The sequence below is a fragment of the Rhamphochromis longiceps genome, linkage group LG7 (genome assembly GCF_057381845.1).
Source record: "Rhamphochromis longiceps isolate RC_006_pf linkage group LG7, R_longiceps_female_GT1.1, whole genome shotgun sequence".
NCBI lineage: Eukaryota > Metazoa > Chordata > Actinopteri > Cichliformes > Cichlidae > Rhamphochromis > Rhamphochromis longiceps.
Window position 1 is genome coordinate 7583615 of NC_140563.1, and position 14222 is coordinate 7597836.

Below are 14222 nucleotides of genomic sequence, written 5' to 3' on the forward strand. Positions count from 1 at the left end.
CCATTCCTTTACCAGCTGCTGCTTGGGAAAAGGTGTCTGTGGACATCATAGGCCCTTTTGAAATAGCCCCTTCTGACTGTAGATTTGCCATCACATTGGTAGACTACTTTAGCAAGTGGCCTGAAGTAGCTTTTGCTCCCCGAGCTGATGCAGCTACTATCATTCAATTCCTTTCTGTAGTTTTCTCTCGTGAAGGGAATCCAAAGACACTGATAAGTGACAATGGCTCTCAATTTCTCTCTGCTGAGTTCAATGACTTCCTGAAAAGCAGGGGAATCCAACACCTGAGATCCTCAGTGTATTACCCAAGAGCTAATGGGGAAGTTGAGAGATTCAATAGATGCATTAAAGACTGCCTACAGACTGCCTCGATTCAAGGACAACCCTGGAAATCGTTCCTGAGAACTTACCTGATGGACTACAGAGCAACCCCTCATTCAACAACTGGAGTTTCCCCTTCAGAACTGCTCCATGGACGACGAATGAGAACAAAGTTACAGGTAATGGATATGCCTGTTCCTCAGACAGAGAGGCATACCATGTGCGAAAGAGTTAAGAATAAGCAAATGAAAATGAAAGAATACACTGATGCTCGCAGACACGCCAAACCATCCAACTTTCAGCCTGGTGACAAGGTACGGGTTAGGAAGCCGTGGAAGGTAAAGAAAGGCGAGTTAAAGTTTTCCAAACCAAGGACTGTCATGACAAGGAAAGGACCAAACACTTATTTGCTGGATGATGGACGGACCTGGAACGCCTCACACTTATCGGCTCTGTCAGAGCTGAACGCAGGTACTGATTCTGACACAACAATGGACTGTCATAAACCAGGAACTGATCTAGCATCTAACTCTGAGTCTGATAGTAGGCTTAGGCCCACCAGGATGAGGAACCCACCTTGCTGGACCCAAGACTTTGTCATGGGAAAGTGAATGTTACTGAGTAATGTGAAATATGTTAAAAGTGTATTAGGTGACATACATCAGAATGATGAAGTCAGGTTCACATAAGAAGTCCTTGTTCAAAGGGGGAGATGTTGTGTCCACACATACTATTGCATTTGTTCTGTAGATGCATTTACCAGAAGCGCTAGAGGGCGCTAGTGAGTATGTTGTTCTGGTTGTGGTTTTGGAGAAGAAAAAAAGAAAAATAAAGAAAGGAGTCAACTCCGGTAATCCTCTGTTCCTACCTGCGTGTGTGTGTAATACTTGCTGAACTAACACCACACAACAACGTCATATCTTGCTGGAGACACTACCCTTTCCTCTTTGTCAAAGAGAAAAGAAGAAACCTTCATATGAGGACGCACTTCCTCTGTCTCTTTGTTCTGCGCTTCTTGAAAAATCCGCGGAGTTTCGCAATCCACAGAGCTGACCATGGAGTTGCATGCAAAGCACAATTTCTTCTTCTTGGTATCCGCTTCATTCCTCTGTGCTGTTGTTGTTGCAGATCTTCAGGGTAAGTAGGATAAAACAGTTCTTAGCAAAATGGTCTTTGTGACATCTCCTAATTTCTGTGTAATGCGTATGTTCCTTAAACCTACATGTAGTACATGTTTTTCTTTTCCTTTTTTTGCACGAGTTGCTTTTTGAAAAACTAGTGTTTAAATCTGACAATATTAATCAATCAGTAATCAACGGTATTATGGCAGCAATAGGCATTTTAAAAGCTGATAATTAAACATCAACTTTTGTGTTCTAAGTCCAGGTGACATTTTACCTGCAAAGGCTATTCACTCTGTTCAAAGGTGAACGATAGCAAAGAACCAAGCATGTGAGACGACGGTTTTAAAAGACTGGACCGTGCAAATTTTAATTATTGTTATTATTTTCATTTTGCAAAAAAGGCTGTTTTTAAAAAAAATCTTTCTGCTGACTTCATGCTGATAAGGAATAAATTGAGTATTGCAGCGACGGTGAATAAACAGAAACAGATTTCATGGTCAACTCTGCTTCTTTTTCAGGATCACAATACACAACAAAGGAAGTTTATGGCAAAAAAAAAAAAAATACAGAGCCATGTGAGCCAGTAGCTTTTTTAAAAAAAAATAAAAATAAAAAAAATGATTAAGTATCACAGCCCTGCGACAGACTGGTGACCTGTCCAGGGTGTACCCTGCCTCTCGCCCTATGACAGCTGGGATAGGCTCCAGCGCCCCCCGCGACCCTGAAAAGGATAAGCGGAAGCGAATGGATGGATGGATGGGTGGATGAAGTATCACACTTGGTCAGATTATTTAAACCACTTATACCAACAAACAAAATAATCATAATAAAAATGCTCGTGTAGTGTAAATGGCAATGTACACCTGTGTGGCAGGATGTTGGACCTAAACAAGGCACTCAAACACGGGATGTTAACCGAAAACGGCAGCTTTATTCCTGGAAATATATGGGCTCAAATTGTGGTCATAAATATTTTGTACTTGTAAATGAAATGCGTAGTTGTGAACTGAGTTTTGTAACCTTGTAAACAAAAATATCTGAAATTTTTATGTTTGTGCATCTATAGATTAGAATTTGTGTGTGTGTAAAAGAAGATTTACACAAGTTACATTTTTTTTTGGTTAAGGTCTGGTTACAGATACAAAGCAAAAAACTCTGAGCTCATGTACCGTGCTTGTGTGTGACTTTCAAATTAGAAGTACGAATTTTGACCCAATTTTTTCTTCCTTTCAGCTGATTGGTCAATGTTGTGTCAATCACAAACTTAACAATCCAATCAGAGAACAGATGGGTTTGGCTGTGGAGGGGTGCTTTACTGACCTCCAGGTCTTCGCACCACGAAGGAAAACATGCTATGCGTGTCTGAGTTTGGTGAATTTTTTGTCACAGGTCTTCATGCTAATACGGGGAGCTTCAGAGCCTTTTCAAATATTCAAATACCCAGTGGACCTTGGGGGGGGGAGTAGTGTTGTGGAAATGACACACTCTTCACTAGTTGGGATAGTTACAAAGCTTTCTTTTTTATGAATGAGCGATTCATGTTTTTATTGAACATTTGAAGATAATACAACACAAACTCTTGTAGAGGTTATAATGTCAGAGAGAAACATGTTTTGAAAAGACAAGCAGGTTCTAGTGATGGGATTTCCGGCTCTTTTTAGAGAACCGGCTCTTTCGGCTCGGCTCACTAAAAAGAGCCGGGTCTTTCGACTCCCAACCGGATCTTCAGATTGTTTTGTTGCTTAAATTAATTTGTTATTAACAACAATATAAAATTATGCACAGAATGAATTACTAATGTAAAAAAAAAAAACAACGCGGTTTTATTTATATATGTTTATAAATAAATATATACGGTGGCCCCTAGAGACAAAGCACGTACAAACTCCAAAATGCATTTCTAGCGTTAACTGAACTTCCAAAACAGAGCTACCTAGATCACTAAAATTACACAATTGAAAGCATATGTGTATTGTTTGTGTATTTATACACAGGCACTCATATATATTCAAATAATTGAAAAGTAAATTTCATTTACCTGTTACTACCACACACCAAATCCGGTCGTCGGTACTTCCTGACTTATGTAGCCAGTAGGTAACAAAAGCTCAACACTGCGCCTAGCATCCTGGAGCACTTCTGTTGTGTTTGTATGTGCTTCGGAGATTGTACGTGCTATGGAGTTTTTACGTGTTATGGAGTTTTTACGTGCTTCGGGGTTTGTACATGTACACCACCACCATCAACTTTGCTAAATTACTAATGAAAAACATCGACCAGGCTGCAATTGAGCAGCAATGTCCATCCAACTCTTTTCACAGTTGTTGTGGTCGTGATAATTTTGTGAGGCCATATTGAAATGCTCAGATGAGCTTGCCAAAGTTTTTCAAGTTGTGCCTCTATCGCCCGTGTCCAGATCACACGCTGCACTGTCGTGCTACTACGTCTTTCCACTTTCGTTTCTGTTTGTGCGTGTGCAGTGTGAGAGGCTGCGTTGACACCCTCACGAGGGGCGACAGGATTTCGAACAGGTTTGATTTTCTTGTGACCATTGATGATCGGGACCTGGTTGTGAGGTGTTAGTCGCTTCTCGTTACCAAATGTATACTACACAACACACGATTAAGGCGAAATTCAGGCCCATCCCCAAAACGGTCGCACGACTGAAAAACTGCTCAAAATGGGCCAGAAATTGTACAGTGTGTGCCCAGCTTTAGTTAGCCATGAGTGCCTCCGTTGTGAAAGGGTCTTTATTCTGCTCAGTGTGACTCACAGCAATGGTCCCTGGTCAGCCCTGACTTTGTGTTAAAGTCATACTAAAGTAAAATATCTGGTGCTATACCAGATATTTCTGGTATAGCACAAAATTATCCTTTCAACAGTTATTGAAAGTTAAGAGACCTAGCTTGTATGAACCTTATGGGATATTCATATAGAGATCCTCCAGCTTCAAACTGTATTACCCTTCCAGGACCTGAAGCTCAGTAAAGCACCCCTTCAAACACAATCTGTTCTCTGATTGGAATGTTAAATTTGTGATTGACATGACATTGACCAATCAGCTGAAAGAAAGAAAAATAAAGTCAAAATTCAAACTAGTAAGTTGAAACTCACACAGCCAAAGAACTTGAGCACAGAGTTCTACACATAGCTTATGGCTTTGTATCTGTAACCAGACCTTAACATAAAAAATTTGTAACTTGTGTAAATCTTTTTTACATACACACAAATTCTCATGTATAGATGCAAAAACATAAAAATTTCAGATATTTTTGTTTACAAGGTTACAAAACTCAGTTCACAACTATGCATCTGATTTAAAAATACAAAATATTTATGACCACAATTTGAGCCCTTAGGAAATAATTCTACAGGTTTACAGAAAAGCCAATTGAAAACAAGAAATAAGAAAACTAGGAATTTCCTAGGCGCACTGCGGTAACAAAAAGCAAAGAGGGTGTACAACGCGACAACGGACAGAGGAAAACACAGGGTTAAAATACACAAGGGAGTAACGAGTGAATGGGAAACAGGAGGGACACACATCTGGAACTAATCAGATATAATGAGACAAAGGGCAAGCAAAGCTCAAAACAATGAGACTATTAAAGTAAAACAGGAAACACAAGACAGGCAAGAAGACACAGACTTGACAAGGTGGCACAGCTGACTGGGAAGAGACAGGGAACATGGGACACGGGAACAGAAACTAAACACAGGTTAAGATGAAAACTGATGGAGGGAGAACTAAAATTACTGAGAGCTTGAGAAAAAGGATAACCAAAACCAAGAACAATAATAAACAAGTAATGTTAAACCAAAAAAAACCAAACACTGCCATGACAGTAAATGTGCATTATAACAGGCATGTCTCTGTAGCTGTAGCTCGATCAACAATTCTTTTTAAATATAAAGTTTTAGGTTAAGATTTTCAGTCATTTCTAATATCCTGACAGCACCTGCAGTCCACACGGGGCTCGGGAGCCTGAAAGGTGAGTATGTGAGTGTGAAAGGGAAGGAGACTGGCGTCCATGCCTACCTGGGTGTCCCATTTGCCAAGCCACCCCTTGGCCCTTCCTTGAGACTGGCTCCACCTCAGCCTGCAGAAAGATGGGAAGGAGTAAGAGATGCCACTAAACAGCCACCAATGTAAGAAATGTGAACTTCAACATACTTGGAGGAATTATTGGCTTTATTTGTAAAATTAGCATTGTCTCTCTTTAAGGTGCATTCAGTCTAAAGAAGCTGTTTTGGATCTGGTTGATAAACTCGGTGGACTGCTGGCAGAAATACCAGACATCTCTGAAGACTGTCTTTACCTCAACATTTACACTCCTGCAAAAAGAGCTAATAATGCCAAGCTCCCAGTAAGAATCTTTTGCTGTAGATTATGAGGGATGCCAAAACACAATCTCAGTAAAGACACCCATCTTTAGAACTCAATTGCACATTTTATCATCTAAAATGTAAACTTAAGTTTACATTACAGTTTTCTCTGTTTAAAGTTTAAATTCTTAAAGATTAGTTTTTGTAGCTTGACTGAGACTCCAAAAGATCCTCTAATCTTTGATGGAATGCTCTTTTATTGTTCTGTCCAGGTCATGGTCTGGATTCATGGTGGGGGCTTTACGCTGGGATCAGCTTCAACATATGATGGCTCTGCCTTGGCTGCTTACCAGGACGTGGTTGTGGTTCTGATCCAGTATCGCTTGGGACTTCTGGGTTTTCTCAGGTAAATAAACTCCATCCATCCATAATCTCTCCAACGGGTCGGCCCCGTGGCCTCCTTCCAGTGGAACACTGGGAGCCCAGAACTCCTCACCAAGGAGGCATCCAGGAGGCATCTAGTAGATGCCTAAACCACCTTAACTGGCTGTAGTAGCCAGTTAAGTATGTAGCAGAAGAAAAGTACCTGGCGATTGGTTTAAAAAAGCAGGTAACTGCTCAGCACCTGAAGAAGGAGCGCTTTGTCTTCCTGACTCAGACCGTCCCAGAGAAGATCAAACAGCATGAGGAAAATGCAGAACGCAGCGAGCTGTAGAAAACTCACATCTGGTCTCTGCTCCATCAATTTTAAAGTAATTACACTAAACCATAATTCCCTTATCTAAAGGTCTTGTGAAGATTATCCATATTCTAATATTAAATTAATATTTTGTTTTTTTCTTTTGTTTCTTTTAGTTGAATCCAGGGTATCAGGATATTTTAAATCAAGCGCTGTAAACATAGGTTTTGTAAAACATTTATAAAATAAAAAGATTTGATTAACCAATTTTGCAGCATTTTGTTTGTCTGTGACCTGTGCTAGTATTAACTGCAAACTTAGCACTCCATTCCCTAGAATATACTTTCAGATGCAACATGCCTTTTTTTCATGTTTTAATTCTAACATTTCATGTTGTGTACATTCAACCTTCCGAAGTCCTCTTAAGCAACTGTGTCAACACCTCTGTATCTGTGTGGGTCATGAGAAATGCAATGCAAACAAAAACAACTGCACTTGTATTAATTACTGTATCATAGTTCAAGAGCCTGTGCACAACATGTGCTCAAATCAGTAAACTTGTAACCAAATTCACATTTTGAGCTTTTCAGACAGGCCGACGAAAAAAAAGGATTGCAAGAAAAAGTTGTGAATTTGTGAATTACGATAGTGGCAAAGTACGCAGGACATCCGAAGCAGAAAGTGTTCTGGAGTGAGACCTGGAGTGAACCTAAAGTTTAGACTCTAGAATGGACTTTAGTCCTGTGATGGTTTGGCTGAATAACGTCATATCTGCTGCAGAAACTACCCTTTCCTCTTTGTGAAAGAGAAAAGGAGAAAACTTCATAAGCGGACATACTTCCTCTTCTTGGCTCTGCGCTCAATTATTGGGAAATCTGCAGAGTTTCGCAATCCACAGAGCCAACCATGAAGCTGCATGCAAAGCAGTCTTTCTTCTTCTTAATATCATTTTTATTCATCTATGTTGTTGCAGATCTTCAGGGTAAGTAGGATAAAACAGTTCTTAGCAAAACGGTCTTTGTGACATCACCTAATTTCTGTGTAATGTGTGTGTTCCTTAAACTTACATGTAGTACATGTTTTTCTTTTCCTTTTTTTGCACAAGTCGCTTTTTGTAAAACCGGTGTTTAAATCTGACAATATTAATCAATCAGTAATCAACGGTATTATGGCAGTAATAGTCATTTTAAAAGCTGATAATTAAACATCAACTTTTGTGTTCTAAGTCCAGGTGACTTCTTACCTGCAAAGGCTATTCACTCTGTTCAAAGGTGAATGATAGCAAAGAACCAAGCATGTGAGACGATTGTAGGTCAAATGTTTTAGAAGGACAGGTTGCAATTAATCAGACTTTGTTTTGTTTAAATTGGACCGTACAATTTTTAATTTTATTTTTATTATTTTTCTTTGGCAAAAAAAGCTGTTTAAAAACAAACAAACAATATTTTTTGCTAACTTTATGCCGATAAGGAGTAAATGGAGTATTGCTGTGATTGTGAATAAACAGAAACAGATTTCTGCAGATTTCAACTCTGCTTCTTTACCAGGGTCACTGTAGACACAACACACATCAAAGGAAGTCTATGGCAAAACAAAAAACCAGAGCCGTGTGAGCAAGTAGCTTTTTTAAAAAAATAATAAATGATGAAGTATCACACTTGGTCAGATCATTTAAACCACTTAAACAAACAAAAAATAATAGTAATAAAAATGGTCATGTAGTTTAAATGCCAATGTACAGCTGTGTGTCAGGATGTAGGACCTAAACACAGCACTCAAGCACAAGATGTTAACTGAAAACGGCAGCTTTATTGCTGGATATAATTCTATGCTTTTACAGAAAACCAAACTGAAAACAAGGAATCAGAAATAAGAAAATAAAACCAAAAAACTAAGGAACAAGGAAACTAATGGCTTAAAGCAGCAAACAGAGAACTAGGAATTTCCTAGGAGCATTGGTGTAACACACAGCAAAGAGTGTGTACGACGCAAAAACGGACAGAGGAAAAAACAGGGCTAAAATACACAAGGGAGTAATAAGGGAACTGACAACAGGAGGGACACCCAGCTTGAACTAATCAAACATAATGAGACAAAGGGCAAGCAAAATGAAAACACTGAACACCAGACACCAGACTATCAAAGTAACAGGCATGTCTCTGTAGCTTGAGCTCGATTAACATAATCCACCAAATGGTGTGCATCAAAAATGTAAAAATCAGAATTTAAATAATCAATAATGACAGGAATTACATAGTCCACAGCAAAATGTGACTTTTTATTGTTTGTTTTTGACAACAAGCTGTAGACAGCAATCAGATATTGCATGTTTTGAGAAAAGTACTTTTCACGGGAAATTTTATTTAAATATAAAGTTTTATGTGAAGATTTTCAGTCATTTCTAATATCCTGACAGCACCTGCAGTCCACACAAAGCTCGGGAGCCTGAAAGGTGAGTATGTGAGTGTGAAAGGGAAGGAGACTGGCGTCCATGCATACCTGGGTGTCCCATTTGCCAAGCCACCCCTTGGCCCTTCCTTGAGACTGGCTCCACCTCAGCCTGCAGAAAGATGGGAAGGAGTAAGAGATGCCACTAAACAGCCACCAATGTAAGAAATGTGAACTTCAACATACTTGGAGGAATTATTGGCTTTATTTGTAAAATTAGCATTGTCTCTCTTTAAGGTGCATTCAGTCTAAAGAAGCTGTTTTGGATCTGGTTGATAAACTCGGTGGACTGCTGGCAGAAATACCAGACATCTCTGAAGACTGTCTTTACCTCAACATTTACACTCCTGCAAACAGAGCTAAAAATGCCAAGCTCCCAGTAAGAATCTTTTGCTGTAGGTTTTGAGGGATGCCTAAACACAATCTCAGTAAAGACACCCATCTTTAGAACTCAATTGTACATTTTATCATCTAAAATGTAAACTTAAATGTTCTTGTCCGTTTAAAGTTTAAATTCTTAAAGATTAGTTATTGTAGCTTGACTGAGACTCCAAAAGATCCTCTTATCTTTGATGGAAAGCTCTTTTATTATTCTTTCTAGGTCATGGTCTCAATCCATGGTGGGGGCTTTACGCTGGGATCAGCTTCAACATATGATGGCTCTGCCTTGGCTGCTTACCAGGACGTGGTTGTGGTTCTGATCCAGTATCGCTTGGGAATTCTGGGTTTTCTCAGGTAAATAAACTCCATCCATTCATAATCTCTCCAACGGGTTGCCCCCAGCTGCCTTCTTCCAGTGGAACACTGGGAGCCCAGAACTCCTCACCAAGGAGGTGTCCAGGAGGCATCTAGTCAAATGCCTAAACCACCTTAACTGGCTCCTTTTGATCTGGAAGAAGAGTGCTCCTAGTCCATCCTGAATGGCCAAACTCCTCATGCCATCTCTAAGAGAGAGGGCAGCCACCCTTGGGAGAAAGCTCATTGCCACAGCACCAATCTGTCCATAAAAATTATGAACAGAATCTGTGATAAAGGGCAACCCTGGTGGAGTCCAGCACCCCCGAGGAACAATTACGATTTATTGTCAGCAATGCAAACCAAGCTCTTGCAACAGTTCTATAAGGACAGAATGAACCATGACAATGGGCCTCACGCCCCCATACTACTGAAGCATCTCACAGAAGAATACTCTGAAGGACTTAACTGAAGGCCTTCTCCAAGTCAACACAACCAATGTAGGCTGGTTGGGCGAACTGCGATAGACCCTCAAATATCCTCGAGACGATAGAGAGCTGTGTTCCGCACCCAGTAGAAAAACCACATTGTTCCTACAGTTCTAGCAGTTCAACTAGCTGACAAACTCTCTATTCCAGTACCCTGGCATTGAATTTCCTCTGAAGGCCGAGTAGTTTGATCCCTATATACAGTAGCTGGAGCACACTCCAGTCCCCCTTATGGAAGATGGGAAGCACAATTCCAGTCTGCCAATCCAGAGGTACAGCCCCTGATCTCCACGCAGCATTGTAGAGGCGTCTCAACTAAGACAGTCCTACAATATCCATAGCCGTAAGGAACTCAGGACGACCCTCATCCATTCCAGGGGTCCTGCCACCAAGGACATGTTTAACTGCCTCAGTGCCCCACTTGTCCCCAGACTTTACTTCTGCTATGGACGACTTGTCAGTATTCCTTTCACCCCCGACAATATCGTCAGTTGAAGTCAGCAGCACTCCACCTGCAATTTACACAGTGTCGGTAACGCACCCCTTTCCCCTCCTGAGCTGCCTGATAGTGTTCCAGAGGCTAACAAAACCTAATAGGACTTCTTCAGCGCGATGACTCCCTTCAACTCTGGTAAACACTGTCTAGTTCTGGGGTTAGCACCATGACAGGCACCAAGCCCCTTCAAATCAAATCAAATCAAATCACTTTTATTGTCACATCACATGTGCAGGTACATTGGTACAGTACATGTGAGTGAAATTCTTGTGTGCGAGCTTCACAAGCAACAGAGTTGTGCAAAATACAATAATGTAAACAAGCAAAATACAAGAATGGCTACATCTGAAACTAATAAATATATGTACAATATATAATAGTATATGCATTTCTGGATGTGTATACTAAATATTTTTCTGTGTGTGTGTGTGTGTGTGTGTGTGTGTGTGTGTGTGTGTGTGTGTGTGTGTGTGTATACACATATTTTACAAATTAAATAGAGTAAACAATAAATAAAATATATAAAAATATACAGAGTTGAGACATGTGCAAAACAGTGGCATTACTGTACAGTATGGAGTGCATAATGTTAAAGTTCCAGTAGTGAAGCTGAGGTGTCTATGACGTGTTCAGCAGTCTGATGGCCTGGTGGAAAAAGCTGTCTCTCAGTCTGCTGGTACGGGACCGGGGCCTTGTCAGGTGTTCCCAGCGCACCCTCACTATACATTTGGGTGGTTCAGGTCTGTCCACCGTCATCCCCATGTGATCCAACTCACCACGAGATAGTGATCATTTGACAGTTAAGCACCTCCCTTTACCAAAGTGCCGAGAACATTCGCCCGCATATCTGATGATATGATTACAAATTCGATCATTGACCTGCAGTCTAGGCTTTCCTGGTGCAACCTGTAATTACATACACTCTTATATTTGAAGATGGTGTTCATTATGGAGAAACTGTGGTCCAGTAACAGAACACCACTTGGTTTTGTGTTAGGCAGGCTGTTTCTCCCACTCACGTCCCTCCAGGTGTTAGTAGACACACGTGTTGAGGTCTCCCAGTAGTATGACAGAGTCCCCCAGTTGGAGCACTCTCAAGCACCCCACCCAGGGACTCCAATAATGCCAGGTACTCTGAAATGTTGTTCAGCGCATGGGGGCAGATGATAGACAGTACCCATTCCCCAACCCAAATGTGCAGGGAACAAACCATTTCATCCACCGGGAAATCCTCAACGTGCAGGCAGCAAGCCAAGGGGATACCAGGATACCCACCCCAGCCCGAAGCTTCTCACCAAGGGCATGTCCAGACTGGGAAAGACTCCAGCCCCTCTCCAGGAGACTGGTTCTAGAGCCAAAGACACGCCTTCAGGTGAGCCTGACTATATCTAGCCAGTACCTCTCAACCTCCCACACTAGCTGAAACTTCTTCCCCACCAGAAAGGTGACATTCCATGTCTCTATCACCAGCTTCAGTAGTGGGCATCAGTCTCCCAGGGTCTCCATCCTTGGCACACACTGTAACCAACCCCTACGGTGCCTCCCATGTCCCTTGTTCAGGCAGTAGGGCCCCAGTCTTCCCAGGTCTGGTAAATTGTTCCCTCGATGTTGGACCCATGGAAATGTAAATGAACTCAAGTTATCAAAGTAGAACATACTATGGTTTTGTTTTTCTTCTTTTTTTATCTGATTTTATAAGATAAAAAATTGAAAGTTGGCTTTATTTATCACGAGGTACAAACATCCATCCATCCATTCGCTTCCGCTTATCCTTTTCAGGGTCGCGGGGGGTGCTGGAGCCTATCCCAGCTGTCATAGGGCGAGAGGCGGGGTACCCCCTGGACAGGTCACCAGTCTATTGCAGGGCTAACACACAGGGACAGACAACCATTCATGCTCACATTCACTTGCACATTCACACCTAGTGGCAATTTGGATTATCCAATTAACCTATCCCCACAAACTGCATGTCTTTGGCCGGTGGGAGGAAGCCGGTATAGAGTGCATGTTGGCCTAAAGCTATGTTTATAGGTATAAACATAGCTTGGTAAATTTTTTACTACCTTACCATATCACTCAGCTTCAGCAAATGTGTGGAAGTGGCATATGCAGCTACTGTCCAACTGGACAAATAGAATGCAAGAGTGGTTTTCAGAATCCTGGCTCTATTAGCCCTGTCAATAACACATGAATAGAAGTGTCTTGTAAAAAGATGTTTCAATAAGGAAAAATACATTATAAAAATAACATTTTGTTCTATCAGCACTGGAGATTAGCACATTTCAGGGAACTTTGGCCTGCTGGACCAGGTTGAAGCTCTCAAGTGGATCCAGCAGCACATTCACAACTTTGGAGGAGACCCAGGATTAGTTACCATATTTGGAGTGTCTGCTGGTGGAGTGAGCGTGTCTCTTCTGGTAATCTACAGCTTAAATGAACTTTAAATAAACCTTTTCACTCTAGAACAAAAATTAATATTTGATGTGTTACTTGAATCATCAGCTCCTGTCACCACTGTCTGATGGGCTGTTTCACCGTGCTATTGCTGAGAGTGGCACAGCTGCAATGAATGTATTTGTGGCAAATAATCCTCTACCAATGGCGCAGGTTAATTATCCATATTCTTCCTTTTTTGGAGGGTTAAACATTTTTGTTGCAGAATAATGAGAATATTAAAATGGATTTTTTTTTTGAAGAATATTTGCCATTTCACCTCAGGCAATTGCAAACGCATCTGGCTGCAGTCTCGAAAGCACAAAGAAGATCAGTGACTGCATGAGAAACCTTGATATTGATACTATAGTGGGTTTTACACAGGTGAGGTAATGGGTGCAAACATGATAGAGAATGATTATTATGTCTTCTACAATATTTCTTTGAAGCCTTTGATTTCTCCCTCAGCTCTGTTCATGCTATCACATCTTTTACTTTTGTATATTTAATTCTCTCAAGGATCCAAATTTGAGAATTAAAGTAAATGTTGATGGACATTTCCTGACTAAACCTGTGGATGAGCTGTTTCGTAAACATGAACTCCATGCTGTTCCATTCATGACTGGTGTCAATAATGATGAAGGTGGATGGATGCTTGCATCAGTAAGTGTCACAGGAACATGTAAATAAAAAGCTCCATGATCTCAATGTAGTTTGTTGTTGTTTTGTAATGTTGAAAAAAAAGTAATTTGGCTTGGTATTTCCTTAGTTTTTTGCTCCCCAAAACTGGACAGAAGGACTAGATCGGGAATTTGTTTTGAACATGGTTTCCTTCTTCTACCCCGACGTAAGGCAGACACCACTTGATGTTACAATATTACTGTCCCCGACCTGCTCGAGCTTCTTTGATTGATGTGCTGCTTATTTCTTTAAGCCTAAAGCAGCATTTATCAGAGATGTGATAGCTGATGAATATTTAATAACTGAATAACAAATGTATGTGTGTTTAGATCTCCTAATGGGCACAACCTTGTCCACTGGCCAAAGTATGGAGCAGAAGAAAAGTACCTGGCGATTGGTTTAAAAAAGCAGGTAACTGCTCAGCACCTGAAGAAGGAGCGCTTTGTCTTCCTGACTCAGACCGTCCCAGAGAAGATCAAACAGCATGAGGA

The 14222-nt window shown here is 40.9% G+C and overlaps 1 protein-coding gene across 1 annotated transcript; it reads left to right on the forward strand.

The window, feature by feature from the left end:
- The first annotated feature begins 6184 nt into the window (after positions 1 to 6184).
- Positions 6185 to 14159, forward strand: LOC146664659 (fatty acyl-CoA hydrolase precursor, medium chain-like). Its single transcript, XM_085411871.1, is given in 10 exon segments — positions 6185 to 7432; positions 8867 to 9059; positions 9136 to 9277; positions 9500 to 9633; positions 12881 to 13034; positions 13120 to 13224; positions 13336 to 13434; positions 13570 to 13713; positions 13820 to 13897; positions 14061 to 14159. Coding segments are annotated over 10 exon segments (1134 nt in total). The 5' UTR covers positions 6185 to 7356; the 3' UTR covers positions 14070 to 14159.
- Positions 14160 to 14222: the final 63 nt, after the last annotated feature.